A 26,231-nucleotide genomic window follows, 5' to 3' on the forward strand; every position below is an offset into this window, starting at 1 on the left:
TACGTCCATTTTATGTTCTTTTTATTGTTCTATTAGTAACAATAATAATATATTCATTGACATGTTTTCTTTTTAAAGTAAATGGGTAACGTTTTTAGTCATCTTTACACGATTTTAGAATTAATTGACCCGTCGCCATCACGCAGCAAAGTGACATGCTTTTGGGTCAACATTCTCTCACTGAATGGCAGCGAGTCCAAAATTTCGTCGCGCGTACAGTTGAAAATTATTTGGCGTTTCACTGATGCGTCACCTTAAGTCAATTCAAATTCCATCAAGTACCTTCAATCGATAGTATTAATATTTGTGGTGACATTGAGGGTTGACATGGAAGAAAGAGGTTGCTTACATGACAATCTGACCAGTGGAACTAATTGATACTACGGGCCTCTAACACCTTCAGTTATATCGATAGTGGAATCCAGGGATCGCTGTAGAAATATATTAACTAGTATATTTAAAAAGTCACGATCCTCAACATTGAGTGACAAGAAAATTAATAATTATTATAACATTATTGACAGCAGTTCCGAAATGATTTCATCATGGTTGAATAGGTAACTATAGAAATATGAATATTCTGTGTTGGCAGCATTATTTGTAGATAAAAAAAGTAGCGGCTCCAATGGAAGCTATTTGAGTTTTGTTTTCAACATGATGGACTTCTTTGAGGAGTGAGGAACTATAGTCACTTTGTGTGGGTGAAACGATCACGTACATAGAATGCCGGAAGAGTTGCGACCATGACGGTCTATGTACGCATCTCCTGAGGGTAAAATACGACACAGATATGAACATGCTAGTTGTAGGAATTTAAAAGCGGCAGCACAGGATCGTCGAGGACGAAAAAATTTTTTGAAGAAAGCAAAAACCCGCCGAAGGTCTCGGATCCCAACAATGACAATTATGCCATTGATGATTTATTGTATAAAAAACTATTTTAAGACTTACAACAAAAATACAAATGCAACAATCAAAAAAAATCTCAGAAAGTGATAAGCTTGCATAGTAATATATTTAGGCTACATCTTGAGCTCATTCAAGATTTTCTTAATTGACTAAAAGGCTGATGCATTTAGCCTGGTATCGGCTGTTTAACGAAAAATGTAAAAAACAATAGTATTCTATTGATGTTTGCATATGCTTGGTAACCTGCAAGATCTGACATTCATCATTGTTTAACCAGAAATTAAATAAATATTTTGAATCCTGTTTTTTTGTTGCCGACAAAACAAAATCATATTGAGTAACGATTCAATAGGCAAATATGAAACACTAATAAAAATTAAGAAGGGTTACAATAATGATGACGAATCGCGATGTGACGTCACTAATTTAGTCACGAGTTTAGCAACTGACATTGTATTCTAGTCTATGCATCTAGGACTAAGTCCCATTTTGGTACCGTCAGTCGTGGAATAAAATCATTGATTTTCACTTATCAAGGATGCATTTACAGCATACACTAAAATAATTAACACAATGACTTACATGATCTAGTGGTAACACCAGGAAAGCGCCGCCGCCCGCGACCTCCGTTACTATGGCAACGAACTTTGGATTGACTGCACAGAAATTGGAGTCGTGCGCGTTGCGTGTTATTTTTATGTTGTCGTAGCATCGCTCCCGCTTGAATGGTACCCCGTACACGTGCCGGAACTTTGAACTTCGAACGCCCCGAAACCATAACTGAAAATAGAAATTCCCATATTACTTTACACTCTTCACAACTTAGGTACATTAGATATGATTATTCAACTATTACGTAATTGTAGAATATCTATCACAACCAAGTAAACTGTACGGTAAGGTATGTTTCAAAACGTAGAACACATATATTTAAACCAGTGCTACACAAATGTTGCGACCAATATAAAAATTTATTTCACGTACCAGTGTCGGAGGCTACCTGTTGGATAGAGGTAAGTTATTATAACAAGCAAAAAGATGTGTGAAAAGAAATATGTTATAAATATATATGTTATAAATATCAATATTAACTTGATATGCTCTGCTTATTTTAAATAATTATTTTTGTATATAAACTCCTGAAGCTTCCTCATTACTCGAAAGTGTCACTAGTTATCTTGAAATAAAATATTAGTTACTATCATAAAAATGTCGGAGGAGATACCAGCAAGTCGGGCTATGTACGCAATCCTCGAGGGCAAGAGATGACCTGGACGGCCGAAACTGAGATGGCCAGACTGTGCCACAGGAAATTTAAGACTGCCTGGTCTAAGCAACTGGAGAGTGTTGGCGCTGGATCGTCCAGGATCGAGAAAGTTTTTGAAGGAGGCCAAGACCCACCAAGGGTTGTAGTGCCATAAATGATAATGATAACAAACCAATAAGTAAACAGAAAATTAGAGTATCGCTAGTTTTAAAGTTGTAATTTCATTACTTACAGATGGAATAATAAATAAATGAATATAATTTGGCATATAGACACTTTTGTAAAATTACCTGGCCCAAGTAATTTTGAGTAACACTGTTATAAATAACTCAATTTTAGTCTTTATGGTATCTCTTCCAAAATTTTATAATAACTTAGGTGTGGTAAGTTAGGATGAACATTTTCCTTTTCCCTTATCCGAGTGATAACACTAAAACAATGCTCGCACTGCCTATCGACAGAAGCTGGCGTTAATTGTTTTGTGGCTTCAGATTCGAGCAGTGCAGTTTCATTCTACCCCCTTGTGTAATTTTTGCATCCGTTTAATTCATTCATTTGATGTATCTAAATGGTGTAACATTTACTGGGAGAACAAACATTGAAAAGCTAATGCCTTTGTCTTGATTTGATATCCCATAACTTGCCACATCAGTAATGATTGTAAGCGGTGATTTAGGGTTTGAATCCTGATTGAATCATAAGAATTCGGTTTCTGACAGTCTTTCCTTTACCTTCTCTTTTTATCGCAGTTAATCCATAGAATAACAAAATTATAGAATGTCAACATTTGGGTATGGTGAAGCCACTTGATAGTACCTAGTGTGGTGAACATGAGTATCAATTGACAATATTGTAACAAATTTATCTGAAAGATGTCTGACATTTGTTTAAGATACATAAACATTACTCAAGACTCACATTCTCCAGATGCAGGGTTATTCATAGTTATTTTTCTTGATTCAAAATAACAGGGATATCACTAGGGGCAATTCTGAATACATCATCTACAATAATTGGTAACACAGTTAAGCAGATATTTAAATCAGTACGCATGTCATGTGAACCGCATCTTTTTTTTAAAAGTTGTGTTGAGTATCTATGATGGAGTTGAGCTGGAAATTAGTATTAACATACAAAATCGTCGCAAATCCATTCTCAATAATATGTAATTATCGTACTCTATCTAGTTCTAATCCAGTTAACGAGATCATCTTGAACCGCGTTAAAAACGATCACGACTGACAGTTCCTATCCCAGGATAATTAACGGTCGGAATATGACTATTTTCAAATTAAGTGGATATGTTAGAATAGCTCTGCTGGTGTGGATATCATGATACAGTGGAACCCCGATCTACCATTCTCACATAAATAGATTTCCCGCACGGATCGTTTATTTTTGAAAGTCCCGCCAAACACCCAAAAGAACAATGTTAAATAATCCTGCATTAACCGTTCCCCGATTTATCGTTTTCCTCGATCTATCGTCCAAATATTGTGGTCATGTCACAAATATTATCCCGATTGACCGTTTTTGTTAAATATTTTTCATTTCGCTTTCGTAGAATTGTTTATAATACATACATACAGACCTTTTAGTTATGTCGCTTTGTTTGCACATGTTGGTCGGCGCTCAGGCTTGCCTCGCATGTCATATCACGATTTTTTTAAGTTGCAACTAAAATGCCTCACAGAAGAAAACTAGAATTTAAGCTGAGAAACTGAAAATAATTCAAGATGAATAATTCATGCCGTTTATCGTTTTTTTCTAGGGTCCCTTGAAAACCGTAGAATCGGGGTTTCACCGTATTGTATCATGTAAATGCCAGTTCTATCGTGATAATCCTGTAGTTGAACTGTAATGTAAGATCGAGGGCTCACCTACTTGTACAGTTGTGCAATAAAAAAGTAAATCATATTTCCCAGTGCACTAAAAGAGAATGCATCCATAAACAGTGATTGTATAAATAATAAATTATTGAGGAAGCATAAAAAGAGAAGTAGGCTTATAAAAGAATCAACAGAATGAAATCTCCAGAGAAGTAAGTTGAATTCTCACGTCAGAAATAATCTCCCACGCTGTCTTATTGTATTAATAAACCACCTATGTCAGACAATTAATATTTTTTTGCATCCAGCAAAGAACATGGAAACAATAGATAAATGGGAATTAAATATGTGTTAAATATTATTAACTACTCAACTGTTGATAAAAAAAAATAACAAAATATTTCAGACTAAGATTTTGACAGACACCTAGGTATAAGAAGTAAAGTGTCGATTACATTGAGCTACTTTACGAGCTGTTTGTTGGCGAATTTACAAGCTGCCTGCAAAGTCGCCCAGTGTAATCATAGAACAAGCTAACAAGCAGATTGTAAATACTCTACCGAGAAAAGTTGAAAGCCGGTCAACTTTACACGCTACACGCCGGCATGTGGGCCTACTGCGTCTGCGCAGTAGCAACCTCCCGGTAAAAAAACGAACTACGTTCTGTCAAAATATTCGCTGGCTTGTGGCTTCTCAGTGAATGGAAAGTTTTGTGTGTCATCATCATAATCGCAGTAGCTGAATCGCCCGCTGTTAAATTCGCCAACAAACAGCTCGTAAAGTAGCTCAATGTAATTGACGCTTAAATAATAAGTGTTTCTAAAATAACTATCAATGGCCGAGCGGTTACCACATCTTATAATGTCATCGGTCCCGGGTCTGGAAAAATTCACATGTTGTTTATCAAAATGTGTTTGGACCTAATAGGTTGAGCAAGTCGCTACCATCCATTTCTTGTAAAAAAAAATCTGTTAATATAACCTCCACTCTATGGAGGTCCATACGATTTTAAGATTGAATAAAAATGATAGTAGCTACATGATGGAATTTTAATTTTAATTCGTTTAAATTTTGTACAAATTATTTGAATCGTTTTTAGCGACCTAGGTTTTGCCATTCATCATCTTCAGACAATATTTACATTGACATATGCTAAATTATCTACTGCCACAGAGTATATTAATTTAATTATTTCATATATATATGTTACGCCGAATGTGCAAAATTGACTATTACATGAAATGGGCAAAATTTTGACTAATTCATGTAATAGTCAAGCCCGTTGCCTTATTCATGAATTAGATAAATTATCTGCCAAGTGCGTGAATTCGCCAGGGTATGGAATTCTTAAACTGTCAACACAACAGTAGAAAAAGTAAATTTAAAAGGGATGGTTTTATTAGTTATAATTGGACATAATATAATATTATTATTATTAGGTTAGGTTAGGTTTTGTTATTCTGAATTCAACTGAATGTCCATTTTGAGGTTAGCTAACAAGTGTCAACAAACTATCACAAACAAACAATCGACCATTGCACGATTGATACCCAAGCACGAATCAAATCACAAAAATATCTTTTAATAAAATTCTTCCATTATCATATTATAGTTCTATATTGGTATATTTTTATATAATCAATGACATTTGACACATTTGGTTAGTTGCAAAAAACAACACCGGAGCGCGACCACCTATTTTGACCAATGCATAAGCATTTGACACATTTGGTTTAGTTGCAAAAAACACCACCGTAGCGCTACTATCTATTTTGCCCAATGCATGAACTAGGCTGAAAAATTACTGCTGAATTCACGCACTTGGCAGATATTTTGCCTAATTCATGAATAAGGCGACGGGCTTGCATTTTTCATGATTTAGGCAAGATTTTGCCCATTTCATGCAATAGTCAATTTCGCACATTCGGCGTAACATATAAACCAAATACATATAATATATACTTATACTAAAATGACATAATAATATAAAAAATTAAAATTCTATAGTAAAGAATTTCCCAGGCAATGGAGAAACTATCTGATTTTTTTACATTAAAATACTCACTGGTCAAATACTGAATAATAAATAACACATTAAAATGTGATAAAAATAGCAGTATTATTCATACCAGCAAAGACACATTTAAAAAATGATTCTCTAACTAGGTACACAACTTAGATATGGAAAAACTCATTCATCCCGCCCTACAGAATCATATGTATCAAAAGAATGTCTTAGATTAAAATTAAAACTATCAAATCAGTCTGATGAAAAATTGCTCTGTTAATATTTATCGTCTCTGTGCTCTGTACCATATAGTTGAAAATATAGAAGTCCCTTTTTCTTGTAATAATTTTTGAAAAAATCACACATAAGATAAATCCCATCCATTCGTTCGCAGCCAAGAATAAAAATATTGTTTTGAAATACTAAGCAAATAATATTGTCCTTTAAACAACTTTACTAATACCAATGGCTGAAGCAAAATATTTAGTTATATCTAGCGTTGACAAAAATTGCAAGCTTTCTTAACTACTAAAATTAGAATAGTGCCCGACCATTAGCTATCTAATAATGAAATGGCAAAATAATTGTGATTTTGATACATTCTCAGTATAATATCGCACCGTGAGTGTAAAACCAAGGCATCTGCAAAAGACATATTTTGGATATATTAGGGTTTGAAGTCTTCGTTTTGTTAGATGAAATAGAGTTTCTAAAAAAAAAAACCATAATATTTGGTTTATATCTACATTATATTGCATGTTCTTTCAGTTACTTCACTTTTACATTATCAAGTTCACGACTTTTGCAGTTGTTTTGCATTTAATCTCGAAATTGAAAAATTTGCAGATGCCTTGGTTTTACACTCACGGTGCGATATATTTTAACCATATTATGGACACAAGATTCAATACCAAGATGTAGCAGGCTAATGATATGACACATACATAAAAGACACTTCCCTGAACAAATTATAAAATGCTTACAGCTTAGACAATAAATGAAATACACAAAAAAACGTAGCCAGATGAAAACCTTTTTTTGTAATGCCATTGTTGAGCTGTTGAAACCTCTGATGTGACAATTTTGTCAAAATAGTGTTTTTACTGTTCCTTTATATTAGACAGCATAGTTCTATATAGCATCCATATATTAAAGAATAATACAGATTACAAGTAGTTTTTATGCGAAAATCGATACGGCCAGTTCATAATATTAGCCAATCACTGCTTAGCTACGGATCGACATGGTCATGCGGAATCTGTATTTAATTAAATTTAGATAAGTACTAAAAAACCTCCAGTTTAAAATCTGGCTTATAGAAACCTACAATTAAACATGTCTCATTTTAATAAGACAGTAATACCTACCTCTAATAGATAAATCTCGATAAATCAAGCTATTCAAACATACAAAAATAAAATGAAAGTACACCTTAATTTTTGTGCGGGTAAAGAATTTTTTTTGTCTTTTGTGTAAAATTTCAATTTTGTCACATCAGAGGTTTAAACAGCTGAAACATTTATTTAACAAGTATAACCCCCTATAAGCAATATTGAAAAAAGCAAATGATTCTCCGATAGTCGTTTAAGCCATAGTGAACGAACTGCCAAAATATCCCCATCAGGCAAAATAATTAAAAATATGTAAATATATTTTTTTACTAAAATAAAAATAAAACATTTGACTGATTATTCAAATTGCATATTGAAGGATTTAAAAAAAAAAATTGCATGGCACAGTCAAGACTGTATTATTATGCACATTTCCAATTTCAATGTTTTGGGCTTTTTACAAATGTTTCTTGAGAATGGCTCTGTAATGAGCATGAAACACTGAGGTGAAAAGAGGATAGCATAACCAACCCAAAATTTTGTACCAATATTTGAAAATGTTTAGTAATTAAACGAAACATAATAATATGTCGTATAAATATATTAAAACAGTGTCAGATATCATTAATAATTGTGTGTTTGAATTCAATTTTTGATAAAATTCACATGCTTTTTTACAATGTGTATTTGAACCATAGTAAAGATCCAATCGGTAGGGAAAGTGATGAATCGTTAAAAAACATTTCGCAGCTTATTAACATAATGGGCTAGCGCACAGACATTGTATCTCCAGTTTTTCTATTATACACATTCAAATACATAAAACATTATGCCTATTTTGCGTTAGACTTTCAATCAATCACATCAATTTCAATCAAACGTTTCAAATTTTATTTTATCAAAACTCAATATACAATATCCATGCATTGACCCATCAATATGCTCTGTTAAGGTAGGGTTAGGTTAGGTTAGGTAAAGTTAAGTAGAAAATGGTAAATTTTGCTTTAATTTTAACTTAAGAGTTTAAATAATAATTTAGTGGGTGTTGTACATACCTGTGAATTTGTCATATTGCGTCCAGGCTGAAGCGTCGATCTATCCACACTAGAAACTGTGCAGGGTGAACTTTTTCATGCATGCAATCAGAGTCTGAGGCGAGACACAAGGAATAGGGGTGCAACAGGGTGCGACGCAAGGGGCTGTTCGCCGGCCACTCACTACACACTAACACAATACTGCAAAACACACATTACAAAATAATAATAAAAAAAAAACAAAATAATTTAAATAAACAAACTTCAACTCGTAAGAAGCATTAAAAATCATATAAAATAACCGACACTATTGCACAATTTAAATTTCTCTTTGACAACGTAGAAGTGTGGAGTTACATTTTTTGTATTTTAATAATTGATTCACCACGTCTCACTCACAATATTTGCCGCAAAAAAGGTGAAATTGAAAGTATGAAAGCACACTACGTCTATGCTCTGTCAGACAACTCATTAAAATGCCGAGTTGTTTTGTTTATCAGTACACACACAAACACTCTCACAGTCACCCAGACAGACAGACGCCGGTGCGATGTTCACAGATACAATACAACATCCTTTCTATTTAGCCATACACTATTTATTATTACGCACACATTCAACGCACCACAACAACATTAATCATTCTCAATTAGATGGAATAGTAACATCCAGATGATATTATTATTACACAATAAAATTTTAAAACTGTCATAGACAAACTATTTAGAGGCCGAGGATTAAATGCTTGACAAGCGACATAATTAAAAAAAAAAATATTGTGTCATCAATAAGTAATGTCAGACAACTACACAACTTTAGTTCTTTTTTTAGCCCCGCCCCCTCTCCCATTGTCACATTTTATAAAAAAAATCTTTTACCCACCCTGTATTTGTTGAAAAATGAATTCGTTGAAAATTATTTGATTCCAGTAGAAATCTTTTACCCCCTGTCTAATTTACGTAATTTTTAACCCCCCCTTGTTAAAAAATAAATTCATTGAAAATGATTAATTCCAGTAAAATTTTATCACGGAAAATTGAGTTAATATTGTGAAAATTCATTGCATTATATCAGCCACCCCCCGTTATGGCGTGGTGTCCTATGTGGATGACTCGTTACGACCGGTTTTCACATCATGCATGAAAAAAGATTCAATGATTGGTATGAAAAGTTATAAGCGTTTTATTCCTAACATAAGATTACACTCCAAGAACTCCTATACAGAAAATGTTGTTTTCATACCAACATATCCAATTTGAATGCTTTTGCCTGACATGTACCCCTTCAAGCACTAACAAAGAAATTCCAACTATTTTTCATGGAATCTCATATCTAACATTGATAGCTAGAGAGGTTTAGAAAGCAAATCTTTTGTTAGAATCCCACGACTGGATCAAATTTAAATGTATTTTTCTCAAACAATGTCTTTTATGATTGGCTATCAACTAACTTTCGTTAAAAGTCTGTTCATTTCATCATTGACTTATACCCGGACACTTTTTTAGACACATTAAAATGGACACGTTAGCGGAATAGATTAATATTTTATAATACAATATTAAGATGAGCGGTAAGTGTTGTGCATTATATTCAGACCCATCAAATACGGAGATACAACAATTTGCTGTACGATTTGTATGGGAGCCTGAACATCATACAGTTCATCAATTCGGCCACCTTAAATGACTGGGCCGAGTATACAGAATGGATGAGGTACACATGACAAAGAAACTAACATTCGGGAAGCCAGAAGGCAAACGAAGACCTATCTGACCTCGTACAAGATGGAGGGATAATGTCCACTTGGGCCCTAAGACCTGCAGGCATATGCTAGAGGTGACCAAGACCCACAATTGCTTGTAGCATCAGAGAGAAGAAGAATATTCAAATAGCTGTAGACACGTTAGCAAAATAGGACAACATGCTGTAAAGACATGAATACAAATTTGCAATAATGATTCTTATTGCAATATAATGTAAGAGTAATGTAAAAAAGATTCGTAGGCAGATCAAATGGGCCTTTCCTTTTTTACAAGAAATAATGGTCGTTAGCTATTCGTCCAACCCATTGGATCCTTGTCATTTTTTGATGAAACCGCGGGTTTAGATTTGTGACCCACGGCTTCGTAGTTATACAAAGCGGCCGCAAATTTGCTAGCTAGGGCAACATGAGCGCAAATAAATATATATGTTTTGCAATGTAGCTGGAGTTAATTTTTCAACCACATTTATATGTACATATCTGTTTACAAAAGAGGTCCATCTGGTCTTTGTCGGAATTGACGTTTCAATCTAGATGTAAATTGATACAGCTCATGGCATGAATAACTTCATATGAATAATGCTGTTAACCACTTACACTATGTAAAACAAAGAATTTTTTATTAATAGTAATAAAACAAAAACAGCTTAGTGCAACATTCTGAGTCGTAAATCAACAGACATGCCAGATTCTTGCGATAATTAAATACCCATTTTTTAGGCAGGTGGGCACTGCCAACTTTCACTGCTGGCCATCGCACGGTGCTGCTCCAGTCGTTCATTAAATGCTAATTATTCCAACTGTTACTCAACAAAAGCAACCAAAGCGTGACATTGTCTGATAGCCAGCCATAATGAAACAGAATACCAGAGGATGTACCTACTAGGCGGTGTGGATTAATTTAACAGGTACCATTTCACAGTTGCTCTGCTGGAACAATACACTGAGGCAGTGATTCACAAACTGTGTGACACTGTTATTAAGCCTACCGCCAAGGTGCCCTGATAGCCCTATATAGCAACTGTGTTTACTTTCAACACAAACTATAGCATTTAAAAATTATTAGAATGTTAAAGGACATATTTTAAGACGTCATCTATAAATCAATTAATAATGTCATACTTTGATTTAAATTACAAAAAAGGCAATTTAAGCACCTCAGCGTATATATTCTACACATAAGACTGCTATCGGCAGGTATCGAGGGAAGTTTTTCATATTTTTGTATCAAAGTATTAGCACTTATTGTAACAATTAAGTACAATAAGTTAGTTGTAATTGTTACAATAAATGCTATGTTTTAATAGCACCTCTCTTGCCTGTGCTAAATTTTAGAGCGAGATAGACAGTTTAGACGGCTATCTTATTGTAACAATTATAATACTTCAATACAAACATATGATAAACTACAATCGTTAACCACCGATAACGGCCGATAGTAGTCTTGTGTATAGAATAGATGCACTGAAACCATTAAGTTATTCGCAAGGACACTAATAAGACAAGTTGTCAATGGCTCAGAAATCTGATGCATGATGCAATATGGAAAGAGTGTTAGACTCATTTGAGCGGAGCGTACTGCATGTTATCTTTGAACCCATCAATGAAACAGTCAGGGTGAAGACGGAGATACAATAATGAGCTCTACAGTTTGTACAGGAGGCCGCACATCAGATAGTTCTTCAAATCAGGCCGTTTTATACTGCTGGGCCATGTACACAGCTTGGACAAGTCACACATGACAAAGAAACTGACATTCAGGAGGCAAATGAAGACCTGGTTGACCTACTACGAGATGGAGGGATAATGCTGAGTTGGATTTAAAGACCTTCAGCGTTCTAAGTTGGAGTGAAGCGGCTTTGGATAGACCTGGATGGAGGATAATAGTACAGGTAGCTTAATTGGTTAAAACGATTCACCCGGAAAGTGAAAGATGTGTGTTCGAAATACACTTGATACAGGTTTTTAAGAATAGATACATTATTAAAAAAAAGGAAAAACCGTAACGGGAACCTAATCAAAAATTCAAGAAAATACTTTTTGATCTATCGTTATAGATTTTTGAGTATTCTCAAAAGATCTCTTGATAATGGCCTCTGCAACAAACTCGAAACGTCGATGAACTTTTTGATCTATAGATGCATGATGCAAAACAATTGAAAGAAAATTTAGATTCAGAATGGTTATATGAGCACCCGCAGTAGAGAAATGGCAGTGTCCGCTTCTAAAGCTAAAAGTCTCAAGTGCAAATCATACATCTGGAAGATTAACATGATGTTTTTTCAATGTGTATTTGAATCCAGAACCTACTTGGTTAAGTGAATCACTCAACAATTTCTTGTAATAGATGGCAGCCAAGATCCACAACAGATTGAATTGTAGAGCGGAAGTAATTGAGATGCTCAAACAGGAAATGTGGTGTGCCGCTAAATGAAAACTTTTGAGGAACACTGTAATATTGTAATAAAACGTAAAGTCATTTAAAACAATTGCTTGAAAAGTTCTGGACAATCTTTTGTGATCTATTATAATAGGCAAAATCAACACGACTTGTGTGAAGGCCTTCCTTATACTTTTATAAGACAATTTTGAACACAGCCATATTGCTGTCTAGGCAGGTTGGTATATATAATAATTAAACTAATATTTTAATAGAGTAAAAAAACTGCAACTTGAGATGTTTTTATTTCTTCTGCATTTCTTTGTACGACACAGGGTCGTGGACCTTACCCAAACAATGAAAGGAAGAATCAAGCTTGTTAAAGCGTGGGCGTACAAAATCGTGTAATTGGCTAAACGTTTGCAGAAATAATTTGGTAAAAAATACTGCAAATAATGTTCAAAATAAGAAAACTAAGTAAACTCTGATAACTTGGTCATGTGCCAAATGATGAATACATGAACTGGTGATGAATGGGAAGTATCGGGAGCAATTTGGAATTAAAGCTTTCTTATTTAACTTCATATTATGAAAGTTAATAAATACTACCTGACCGAGGCATAACTGTCAACCCTATGGTGAAGATATGTGAATTAAAGTACATCCATTATGATGCTGTCTATTACACAATTAAATCGGGGGAATTCAAGACACTACCGATTACTATTATCGTAACAAGTCATTTTATTTTAAAACCAACATTTTGCGCAACAGCATCCGTCTTCATCCAGATTTACCCTTGATTAGAGACAGATCAAACATCATTGAAAACAGTATTGGTAACTTAAAATACATGGAAGTGCATATCACGGAAGATGGCACTTCATAAAAGGAGCTTGCTATCTGAAAGAGAATGGCTGGAAGAATATTCAACTCTATGCAGAATGAAAACAAAATGTTGTCTGTTCGACAATTACATTCTGACAGTGCTGTTTTACGGTGGTGTCATGGCACCTTACAAAGGGTCATAGTAACCATATATCGAGCTTTAATCTAGCTTGTCTGTTCTTCAAGCAAATCAAATTCCGGCCGCTAAATACCATCCACAGAGTGTATACAGTGGAGCTAAGGGATGCTGGTGAACAACAGGGATTCTTGGAGACACGGTGTCCATATGCTCCAACTAACGGGCGGACATGGTCGAATAAGAAGGATGAATACTGGGTGTGCGGTGATATGACTTTAAGGGTAACAAGAAGATAAGAGGGCGGACCATATGGTCTCCCGTCCCAAAGTGGGGGAGCAATGTTGGACTTTGCTCAACCTGCCTTTCTTTTTTTCAAGCCAACCGGTTTCCAGCATCCTGAGAGTCATCCACATGGTATATACGACGAAGCTACAGTATACTGGCAGATAATTTTTATAAATGGAAAATACCAAGTGATACGTTTTATAAAATAAACTACATCCCTACATCAAATAGTGAAAATATTGAATGTGACATCAGATTGGTTGAGAAAAAGTGATTTTGGTTATTTAATTGTTGAAAAATATTATTTATTAAAGATTTAAATCAAGATAATAGTTTTAGAATGATTGATTATTAAGTTTATTTTAATTACATACAAAGATGGTAGGAATTATTGACGGAATGTGGAAAACACCTCAGATAGTGTAGTTATTAGTCTATAATATCTGTACAATTAGTATTCAGGATGGTAGCTTTGTCCAGCAATGGCCATAATTAAATATCTGTTGTAAACAACATTTTTGTGTTTCAACGTAAATGTGCTGTATTTTTAAATTAAAACAAGATGCCCATTTTTAATAGTCGTTTACCCACATCTGCAATAAAGACATATCAGCATTTATTCGTAACATGTTAATTTAACGGTTTCTATAATTCATAATATTATGCTATTGGCGGGTTTTATAAATCAGACATCATTACAATATATTTTGTGAAATTACATACAGAATAGGTAAGCAGATTTAGGATCATGGCCGAATGTGTAAATAGACATGTCATATTACAGATTCTCATAAAAATTTTAAACAACGAAAAATTCCCACTCTATGCTCAGTGCAGGAGATGAGCTGCTTCAGACTGAGGGCAAACAGGAAGAAGCCTGGCGACGTGACTAGCTAGCATCAGGTGCGAAGAACTCCCGTCTAATTGTGGATCCACTGGATGGGGTGGGGTTTCTGGCTTCAGAGTAATACACAATTACAGCATGTATTTGAACCAAATCCAATGTGGGCATTCCAGGTGTGCACATATGATGTATAAGTGGGGTTTGAATGAGTTCCCACATTGTGAGTGTGATGAGATAAATACCATAGAGCACACTGTGGAGTCTTGCAACAAGTATACCTTCCCCAAAGGAGTTTACACCAGGCCAAAACGGAAACTATTGCGTTGTCAGTTCTACTGTATATGATTAGTTCTATGATTTTGTTTCCTTATGACTTTTTCTTTAGGATAACCTTTTCTATGCCTCATGATAATACTATGGCAGTATCTGACAGGCCGCAGATTTTTAACGACATACATTGAATTGAGCTAAGCTCTTACTAGAATCGCTGTAATACCGATAATTTGTGGCTTAGTATTTCATAGTTATTCAAACAGATGTCAGTGTGTTTAATTTTTTAGATTATGCAAATCAATCGACAGCGGCTAGTGATTTGAGTTTAAAGTCAGACGAGATAACTCCATCACAGCCTCATAGAGCGAGTTATATGACAGAGTTATATTACAAAATGTTATACTTATTTATCTTTTTACTATCGCCATGATTATATTATGTACACGGATTCTTTTACCACTGGGGGTACGACTACTGTGAAAATTAAATCATTTTCAGTAACTGTCAAATTGTTGATATAGCAGGTGCACATTAAAAAGTAGATAGGCAGGTAACTACTTATCTATAGTTAGCTACAATAATGAATATCGTCGGTAATTTTCTACAAACACGTATCCCAAAAAACACAACTATTCAGGAGAGGCAAATAACAACTTTATTCTCTCAGTTTTTAATTTAGAAATAAATTTTCTTCCATGAAATATCCATTTAGTATAGTTACACATATTTTCATGAAAAAACTGTTATGTTTCTTCAATTTATCGCACTATACTTTCGACCGATCAGTCATATTGTCGAAGATACGAGAATGCGTTGCAACTTTGCTGTGAATATTACTGCAGTAAACACGTATCTTGACTTACGAGAAAGAGCTTCGGTATAATCATGTCGGAATTCAGTATTCTGTATACTTACAAACACGTAACTCAAGATACGAGTTTATAATATTTAGAAAAGTCTTTTATTGTAATACGAGTTTTTATAATTGCTTAAATCGTTATAAAGTATGTTTTGAGATACGTGTTAGTGGAATATGTGCGTATTCAAATTCTGAATTCATTACATCAAACAACTCAAAACTGACAAAAATTGAGATACGTGTTTGTAGAAAATTACCGACAATATATCACTTGACAGCTAGCTATATGAATCAATAAAAAAATATTGCACTCACTGAATGAGCAAATAAAGATAATTTGAATAATGATAAGAAATATACTTTGTAGATAGTATTATTTAAGTAAGTATAACCTTATTAAAAAAGCAAAAATAAAATAAATTAGGTACATAATAATAATATTAGGTAGGTATGTTTTATCATCGGTTATAAATGTGAAGCAGAAGCTAAACTAGTGGTGGCAAACCTATGGCACGAGTGTCACAGCGGAGGAATTATTGTAAAACCTCAAAAACTCACACACAGAATGTAGGAAAATTTTTGGGAAAAGCCAAAAAGAAAATGCAGTTGAATTTGTGGAGATGGTATTTTCACTTCTGTGGAAAGCCGATCGTATTGTATTTATTACATTTGTCAAAATTCGTGTCATCAATACTTTTTAAAGGCCCTAACTATTACATTGATCACACATAATTTGAAAACTCCTCAGAAAGATATATGAACAAATCTTAAAAAAATACGACACCCAGCAGGATACGAATCCGCGCCCACTGTGATTCGTGCCTATGTCCTCTGACCACTAAGCTATGCGTGTCCAATCTAATTGTGGCAAAGTTTTCTAAATTTTGTTATTGTTTTGGCAATCGGCTTTTGTAAATTTTATTATATTACATTGATGTCGGTGGGTATAACATATACCCTGATCTCAAATTTGTAACCAATTTATTGCCTTTATTTATGCCTTATTGCATTCATGTGTATTTTTGTTCAACTTCCCTACATTTTACAACGTTTTTCTTAGGTCGTATTCTTATTTGTCCGGTGGTTGTTTGTCCGGTACAAATCTTGCAATCGATTTTTAACTAACTTCCCGACTAGCTAGACATTTGAAACTTTTAGAATATATCGAAACACAATGCCAATGCATTTTTTTAATACTTTTAGCCAACTTTAAGTAAAATTGAATTCATTTTCAGTTAATTCTGTTATGTATGAAAAGTTATTTCGACACCATTATTGGTTGCTAGGGGTCTGGGGTCCTAGCAACTAAATTATTAATATATACGAGCTGTACATGTCAAAATGACATTTCAGTATTATTTCTATAAAGTAAAAATTTTTTTGATCGTTTAAGCTAGTCAAGTCAAGTTTATATGATTCAATAGAAAATTTAAAAACGTTGTATATAAAAAGTTTTGGTACTGTTCGGTTATCAGGAATACAGCGGAAAACATATTTTGAAAATAGCCGATAAACTGGATTATTTGTTAGGTTAACCTAACCAAACCTAACCTAACCCAACCAAACCTAAACTAACCCAAACTAACAAATAATCCAGTATATCGGGTATTTTCAAAATGTGTTTTCCGCTGTATTCCTGATAACCGAACAGTAAGTACCAAAACTTTTTATATACAATGTTTTTAAATTTTCTGTTGAATCATATAAACTTAAGTTGACTAGCTTAAACGATAAAAAAATTTGTACTTGATAGAAATAATACTGAAATGTCATTTTGACATGTACCGCATGTATATATTAATTTTTAGTTAGATTTTAGTTAGATTAGAGAATTAGTTTTTTTATCCTATAATTATTTTAAATAATGTTGTTGGTAGTCTATGACACAATCAAGTATGGCAATAATAATTGGAGAAGATATACTGTTAAAGATGGTATAATGCTCATGTTTAATCATGACAACAATGAACCGATGATGGAAGTGGTGTCGAGCAATTCAGCAGCAAAAGTAAGGGATTGACCGGGGTTGAAAGAGCTGGTTAGGTGGAACCACTAATGAATGTCGTAAGCGTAGTGTACCAAATTGGGAAGCAGCCACTTTGGATACGGACAGGCGAAAACATTGTTGGAAAAAGCCTAAAGTTTAACACTCCTGATTCAAAATGAAGATATATTAGACAAATTTGCGCAATGTAATAGGTACAGTTAAAAGATATATTTAATGTACAATAAAATAAGCATAATTGCGTTTCTTGCGATTCCGTCAATAAATGTCTTCTGTACTACCCACTAGTACGTCATATTTTAGGGCTAAATCCTAAAACAGATGGCACTGTAAATTAAAGACGCACGGCGCTGCAAGTTGCCGTGTTCGCACCAATTGTCGCGGAGACTCGGTCGGTTTAATTGTGCCAGATATGTATTGCATTGTCTGTGCAAAGATCGACTTAGTAGCCGCATCAACGCAACTTGCAGCAACGTGTGTCTTAGCCCTCAATCAGCGTTTAATCCAAAACTCTCTCAAAGCAGCACTGATCAATATTTTTGGTAATTTGATATGTGGTGATGTTTTAAGGCCAAACACCACACCAAAATGTAACACAACCTACTTATTTTTGGGTTGCAGTAAGTTGTGTTAGGTTTTGGTTTGCTTTCTTGTTTCAAAAATCTCATTCACAAACAAAAATGATGACATCATAAAATTACCATATTTTTTAAAATTTTAAATTGCCTATCATTTTTTGGTGCTTTTTACTGGTTCTCCGTCATCGTAATCTGTCAGTCGCCATTTTGAATTTTAGCTATCTTTTTGTCATCGAATTATAGTACGCGGTCCAAGCCATTATAGTACTTCGGCAAAAATGATAGGACGTGTAGAAAATAAAAGTTTTTTGTTTGTCACATAAACATAACGGAGAATTCGAGAAATTCCGATGCCCTGCTTAATTATAACACCTCTTACGACCGAAAAATGCTAACACCAGCCGCCGTCATTAACCGTCACGTTAGTTTTTTAGAGTAGGTATACAACGCAAAACCACGTCCATAGACTAATATCGCACACGAGATCTTATATTATTTATACTATACACCGTCCCTCGCTTCACACCCCTAACCAAACCAGCGAATTCAATTAATAAAAATTTTCAAAATTGTGGTATTTTTGACGTACTAAACTTTTTTAATAGTACGCGGACGAAAATGTAACTTTTCGAATAGTACGCGAACCAAAATGTACTATAATTATAGTTCGGTTGGCAACACTGCGCTCACTGACAGATGACAGCGGCCGGTGGCGGAGAACGAGTAAAAAGACCCCATTTTTTTAGTACCTACCTACCTACCTATTTAAGGTGTGCATAAGAAACAATAAATTTAAAAAATTCATGCATATTCAAAATTTACCAGCACTACGTACCGTCAAAAAAACACAATATTTATGTATATATTTATTTTTTATTTACGTAGGTAGGTAAATCATGTGATGAAAACGCCACAAATCAAAATGTAAACAAAACCAAAATCAATGAGAAAAATCCATCGCATACAACATGAGCTAAATGGTCAAATACATTTCTAAAACACAGAATTAGAGCATTCAAATTAAGCATTTAGCGTGAAAACTTATAACTGAGAATGTATGGGCATTTCTATAGATATTCAATAGAGAAAAAACTATAAGTATGATGTCACTCACTTTGGTAATGGGCTTATTACAAGCGCGGATGTCCACCGAATTGGGGTTGGCCGAGTTTCGATCGGATGCGTTCAAAATGTCAATAAAACACTTTTCTGTGATACTGTCATCTTTCACAGGCGGCATATCCCGCGTGATTTTGTCGGAAATGCAGGTGGACGTGTTTGGAAAATAACTAAATGCCGGACGTCAGGGAGTTGACAAGCAAAGCTTTTTTGACAGACAAAGGATGTAGTGTTGCACACTCGAATAAATAATTTTATGTTGTCGCATATTATTATAATGTCGCTTCGCAATATAGAGGTAGATAGTACTGATACTCATAAACGGTGGATTTTTTCGTAAAAATTGTCTATAACAGGGAAACTTATGAAATCATTTCTGGCAACATTGTTAGTGTTAACATCTTATCATTTTCTTTGCCAGAAATAGGATTATAGACTGGCGTATGACAAAAATTCTAACATTTATAATCAATCTTTATTCAAACAGTAAATCATTCGAATATTGCACCCAAAGAGATTGGATGGTGTTTTCAATCTCTTTGCTTGCACCACATTAATATTTACAGGAAAATTTTACATTTTCATACAATATTTCAACAAATAAAATATTGATAGGTAGGTACCTAGATGATCATAATAATAGGTAGGATGACGATTGATGATCAAACTTCATCCAGTAAATTACAGTTCGGTAGTTTTATCGCTTATCGCGGCGGGTAGAACGCTTTACCACGTGGTACATTGTATGGTATTCCGCGCTGCGCTGTGGATCGTGTGTACCATTGTCCCGCAATTCTTTCAGGAGCTTCCTCTCCTCAATCATCTCCCATGTATGAGCTGACATCCAGTCCGGCCTGTGCGTATGCCGCTCTCCTAAGGCAGTAGTTGCGGAGCTCATTATAGCATCCCGGAATAATATCCATTTTCCTTCCAAGGGATTCGAGTCGATGGAAGACGTACCAGAAAGACCCTGTACGGCTGTGATACAAATGGCATCTTACTAAGCTTCGAGAGTCTCGGATTTTGAGCTTTGAGAATCGATGTCTCCGCTGAATCTTAGGGGTACATTGGTACGACCGCGTTACAAACACCCGAGTTCGTGAGCAGACACAACAGTCTTCGGTGATTGAAATTATCACGAAGAGACGCTTTACGTGGCTGGGACACGTATTCCGGATACCGCCAAAGAGTGCGGCACTTCGTACCTTTTGGCACAGCCTCAAGGGTTCCGTCGTCATGGCCGGCCCTCCCTCACCCTGCAGCGGTGCTAAAAAAGCGACCTACGTGCTGCAGATCTGACATGGCGGGAGGTGCAGGAGTTGGCGATGGACCGAGGGAAGTGGCGCCAACTTGTGCTTACCCTATGCCCCAATGTTGGGACGTGACAGGGTGGAAGAAGAAGAAGTTTTAGTTTCATGGTTTTTGGTGGTTTACTAATATATTTAATTAGTACAAAATAGGGCCTCTTTTTTCTCGCATTGATAGATTCCCATAGTTACAGTGTAGTGTATTCAAAAATTCAAGTGGTTATCGAACTGCTAAAATTATAATGATATTGTGTGTGCGTATGGGGAACCATGATAAATGCCTGGCCGCCGATGACCGCATATTCGTACGCATCCGTACATATCAATCAACGAAACGCATCATTGTTTCGTTTTTACTGTACCTATTACTAATTGTTAAGTTAATTGCAATAGATAAGTAGGCACAAAGATATTAAAGACATTTACATGCTCCCTCTGTGGGCACCGTCTTTGTAGGTAAGCTTTTATACCGTATATAGGTAGGTTTATTATTACAAATTCAGTTCTTTCGATATTATATTCGATTGGAATCGGTAAAATCCAAAAACCCAATGATCACACCTACTAGGTAGGTAATAAGAATAATCCCTTATGATTAAATAAAATTTCACTCGGAGTGTTTAATTATTTATTAATATTATCCTTGTCATAGCAAAGCTTTTAATTATTATTGGATCAGTAAAATGACCAATATGGAAATTAGTAATTGATTGGGGAGGAGTCCAAGCTCTTTGATTGCAACTAGTTTGGTACCTACTAGGTATCATATTATTATAAAAAAAAAATGACCAATTCGGTAAACGCTATAGTTTATCGGTGACCGGTGTTTAAGCTGAAACTGAACACTTATAGTAAGTTGTTAATAAATTATAAACCATTACATTTTATTTTAAAATTTGAAATAAATTATTTCATTCCCCAATTTACTAGATATTTTTGTCAACGTAATTTAGCAACACTGGCAACGTTCACTGGGTTCAATGTTGTTTTGAGTCTATGGGTGGGTGCAGTAAAAAAATATAATATAAAAGTTGATTTATTAAATGTATTCAATTAATTAACGCACCGTTTTGTGTTTTCCTGTGTGATTTTCATTCTAATCCTCATAATGTTGCTTAAATTATAGTAACCTTGCGAAATTTCACCCATTTCATGATAATACGGACAGTAAACACGCAAGAAAACAATCCTGTCACTTAATTACACCTAGTAAACCGTAGAAAGTTATCGTCGTGTGACGTATTATATGCGAACGAGATCGTTTTAGAATATGTTTCATCGGAACACACATATTTCACGAAAATGTGTACTCGCGGTTAGAACTGTGCGATAGCGTTAATCATCTTTAATGAGTGTATTCCGTCTTTTCCCCGAAAATATGTTTGACGTTGGAGTGCGAGATTTTTTTTTCGAGTGCATTGTTGTGATTCGGTGAATGAGGTCGATTATTTTGATTGTCGGTGATTGCTGTGAGCAGCGATTATGTGCGAGGATGTGCCGGTCCACTGCAGCAGGGCTGGAGGTGGAGGTGCAAGGAGTAATTTGCACTTGCATCTCACAGGACACCAGAGAAATCACAGCCTTGACTACAGGTATGCTATCAATCAGTCAAGTTTTTTCGTTACAAATGACTGCATTACGCTGTGTAAACATTATTTTTATTAAGAAGAGGCCTTAAATATTGTAATAGTGTATATTTAACGATTCTCTAATGTTTGTCTGTGCAGTTTTAAAAAAAAATCAAATAAGTACATGTTCTGTTTTCGTTATAGCGTGAATATAAATTATTCTGTAAAGGTATATAATACGAACGTATCTCTTTAAATTACTTTATATTATTAAGCACATAAGTAACTATAATTATGGATTGTTGTAAATTTATTGTGTAAACAAACATTAGGTAACCTTGATAATACTATGTCTCTTGTCAATAGAATATAAAGACAAATTTAACATTCAAACACATAATTTATTGTAGGTACCTAATTGTTACTATGGTAAGTAAGTACCTAACTGTCAATAGTAAATTAAAATAGGTTTCCCAAAAATTATATACTTGCATGTCAGTACTTATTTTCTAATCTATAAAGTAGTTACCTACCTAAAAGTTTTATTGACTGTTTTAATCACAAGAGAAACATACCTACTCAGTCTCATGTAAGAAAAAAAACACAATTTAGAAAAAAAAAGTTTATAGAAAAGGCGGTAATAGTGCCGCAAATGACCGTATGACCTTTTATAACTTTCTTTTTCGTCCAAACTTAACCTAACCTAATCTTAGTGTGTGATAATGATGCATTGAAATTTATCCCTTTTATTATTTTTCTTTTTCTTTATAATAATGTTTCATGTCATGTTGTGAACGTCTTAAACTTATAATTTGTAATGTCCACAATATGTAAAAAATAAATAAATTAAAATTGAAATGAAAATATCAAACTATATCGCGATAATACTTAACTGTTGAAACAAAAATGATGACAATCTCACAGTTAGCACTTTTACATGTGAACATTTATTATCGCGGTAGTTTAACCCTTTGGCTGCTACGATGTTGTGCAAAATCCGGTCGAAGATTGCTACCAATAATTGTCGATAAATTAAAGTATTGTATTATTTTTAGACACCTTACCACTCTAATTGATTCTGCGAAATCGGAATATTTTGAAAACACGTTTTGTAATTAGTTTATTGTTTTGAATAGATAATGAGGCTATTAGATATCCCCCGCTTCGTCTGCCTTTAAAATTAATTGAAATTCTCTTTCTCGCTCTATCATACTGACGACCACGTTTGCGAGCGAAACGAACTATCGAGTTTTTATTTTTAACAGCTATTGAAAACAATCGGTTACTTCAAAATATTATTTTAATTCCATTCGATTGCGTTAGCTAACGACACGCACTCCCCATAACATCTTATTGAGAAAATATATTTATTAAGAACATTTAAAATATTGCAAATGATTTTTATTTCATTATTTTTTTTATAAATGAAATTGTTTTTATATAGTACAAATCCACTTTAATTTAATAGAAAATCTACGGTCCCTTCAAAGAGTCACGATCCGTGTATTTTACTTTAGTAAATTAGAAATAAGTAAGTTAGTATTAATTAAGTTAGTATAATGTTTAGTATTTTTAGGGAAACACTGTTCTAAAATACTTTTCCCACTGTTTCAAATGTATAATATTAAATAAAAAATTGTCATTCCACCCAGAATTTGACTGTAAACAAATAAAAAACGAAATTTGTTTATATTGTAAACTGAAATTTGTATTTAAAATTAATGCTTTTATTATAAAAATGCTGATGCGATGAAAAACAATACAATAGTTATAAGTTCTAACCCTACCCAGTCACAAAACATATATAAATCAAGTTATATTACACAACAATAAAACTAAATATATCAAAAATGTTTCATACCGCTGAAGCAGTAGTATGTTCCAAAATTAACTTAACATTTCAGGCATCAAATGCAAAACGACGATCGTTGTGGCCAATATCAAAAACAACGATATATCGTTGCATAGCATTCTAAGGGTTAAAATACACACTATTGGTGTAAGTAAATCCATGTACGTACACTCTCAGTAATCCGCCGCTCGATTATCCGATAACTACTATAATCCGTCTTTATTTTAACTAGTTGAAAGCACAAAATCAAGCTCTATAATTCGGCGGTATTCAATTGTCAAATTCCGTACTTAGTCCGCCGCGTACAAGTATACAACGCAGATGAGACGGGTTTATTTTGGAAACCTCTCCTTCGTAGAACGTACGTCCATCTCGAAGAAAGTAATGTACCAGGGAGAAAAGTGCCCAAGGACCGCATCACAATTATGCCGTGCTCCAATGCAACTGGGACACACAAACTGAAGCTTTTGGTCATAGGGAATGTCAGGAATCCTAAGTCATTCAAGAATATCTACCTCACTGAACAACTGGTTGTGTTAAGTGATTTACTGTTAAATATTTAGTTACTACTTGATTTTGATTATAAATAAAACTGTAGTTTGCTAGTAAAAATTTCTCAAAAAACTATTTTTTTTACGAAATACCAGTTTTAATTTTTACCATATTTTGTATGTATGCACTATAATCCGCTGCTTTCACTAATTGGACACTTGTCTGGTTTTTGGGGTGTCGGAATACTGAGAGAGTACAGTATTTTAAACTATCGTAATAATAACTGTTTGCACATAAAAGTACTGACTGTCTCACCAATCTCATTCTTCAAGAGTAAGCGAGACGCGATGTTATCATTCTTTGGTACTATTTGACAGGTCGTGAAAATCGGTTGACCTCAAAATGAGTGGTGTAGTTGGTTTTTATACCGACAGGTTCGCCACTATCGTTCTACTGCGCAGACGCAGATATAGAACAAATCCCAACTGTCGCGTGAAAATTCAGAAGCTTCCAAAGTTTTTTGATTCATGCATGCAATCTTGCAACTTACATAATAATATATGTGTACACGGGCATTTTCTTGTTATGGTCGCGATAATATTATGTACTGTCGGCAGTGAATCCATGCATGTGTAAACGGGGTATTAGTAATAAACTCTTAATGAAAATACTGTTTTTTTTTTTTTAATATTGATATCAAACTATAATAATAATTTAAAATGACATTCTTGACACCTACCTACTGCTGATTATCAACTGTTTATTTTTTATACTATTACTCACGCATAAAATTTAATATGATTGATAAGAAGATTCACATTTATAATCTCTCCGAATACTAATGGAAATTTTACTATCTGAATTATCAGGAACGAGTACATGTGTACTTCACCTCCATATTGTGTGAAATTACGAAGGTGTTTTGATACTAAGTTTAATGAAAAAGAAAACAATAATTTTATCTATTTTTCGCTCCAAATGGGCTCTTTTACATGGCGTACTTGATCTAATAATATTCTTCTAATAAGTCTTCAAATTCAACGTCAATCGCTTCACCAATATGTTAAAAATTTCTTTTCTTCGACCTATCGGTTTTTGGGAATAAATGGAAGTATACTATTGCATTGAAGATAGCCAGATAAAAATCACTTTTCCTTAGTAAAATTATTGTAAGATAAAAATAATAAATGTATTACTTACTTACTTAATGTACCAATTTACTTACTCTAAATTATTATTGTTAGATAAAATAGAATCTTAATCATAAGAATAAGTATGTAGAAAATGAATCAAAACATACTTACTTATGTAAGTAAATTGGACTTTGCTATTTTTATAGATTGTTTTGCTATACTGCCATTTTAATAATACTATGTTACTGTGACTGTCTTTATATGGAAATGTTTATTTCATTTTGTCACTGCTTTATTATTGCAATTTTAGGTAACTACAGTGGAACCCTCATTTTACAGAATTCACAATATTATACCGCTAATTTTAGATATTTAATTATCAGTTTTATACCTTGTTTAGAAGTGCGTGGATTTACTGCTGACAGTATG

General features: G+C 34.1%; 2 protein-coding genes across 12 annotated transcripts in view; one reads left to right on the forward strand and one right to left on the reverse strand.

Moving 5' to 3' along the window:
- LOC147078947 (coronin-2B-like) overlaps positions 1-19,711 on the reverse strand; it is a 48,477-nt gene extending 28,766 nt beyond the window's left edge. For 4 of the 7 annotated variants that reach the window (XM_085951597.1, XM_085951591.1, XM_085951584.1 and 1 more), the window contains exons 1-2: positions 19,446-19,711; positions 1,492-1,689 (exon numbers count right to left, since the gene is read on the reverse strand). In XM_085951597.1, coding sequence (XP_085807723.1) covers positions 1,492-1,689; positions 19,446-19,571 — 324 coding nt within the window. In that variant the 5' untranslated portion in view covers positions 19,572-19,711. Of the gene's footprint in view, positions 1-1,491; positions 1,690-8,399; positions 8,580-19,445 lie in introns of those variants that run through there. The other 3 variants (XM_085951611.1, XM_085951605.1, XM_085951599.1) reach the window with 1 other exon arrangement.
- A 2,009-nt stretch (positions 19,712-21,720) lies between these two features.
- fwd (phosphatidylinositol 4-kinase beta fwd) overlaps positions 21,721-26,231 on the forward strand; it is a 47,421-nt gene continuing 42,910 nt past the window's right edge. For all 5 annotated transcript variants that reach the window (XR_015071270.1, XM_085951552.1, XM_085951566.1 and 2 more), the window contains exon 1: positions 21,721-22,349. Coding sequence is in view for 4 of the 5 variants with exons in the window: in XM_085951552.1 (XP_085807678.1) it covers positions 22,240-22,349 (110 nt within the window). In the remaining variant the exon portion in view is untranslated. The remainder of the gene's footprint in view (positions 22,350-26,231) is intronic.

This window comes from Rhyacophila brunnea, unplaced genomic scaffold, assembly GCF_057557595.1.
Source record: "Rhyacophila brunnea isolate RB1 unplaced genomic scaffold, BYU_Rbru_1.0 scaffold_10, whole genome shotgun sequence".
NCBI classification, from domain to species: Eukaryota; Metazoa; Arthropoda; class Insecta; order Trichoptera; family Rhyacophilidae; genus Rhyacophila; species Rhyacophila brunnea.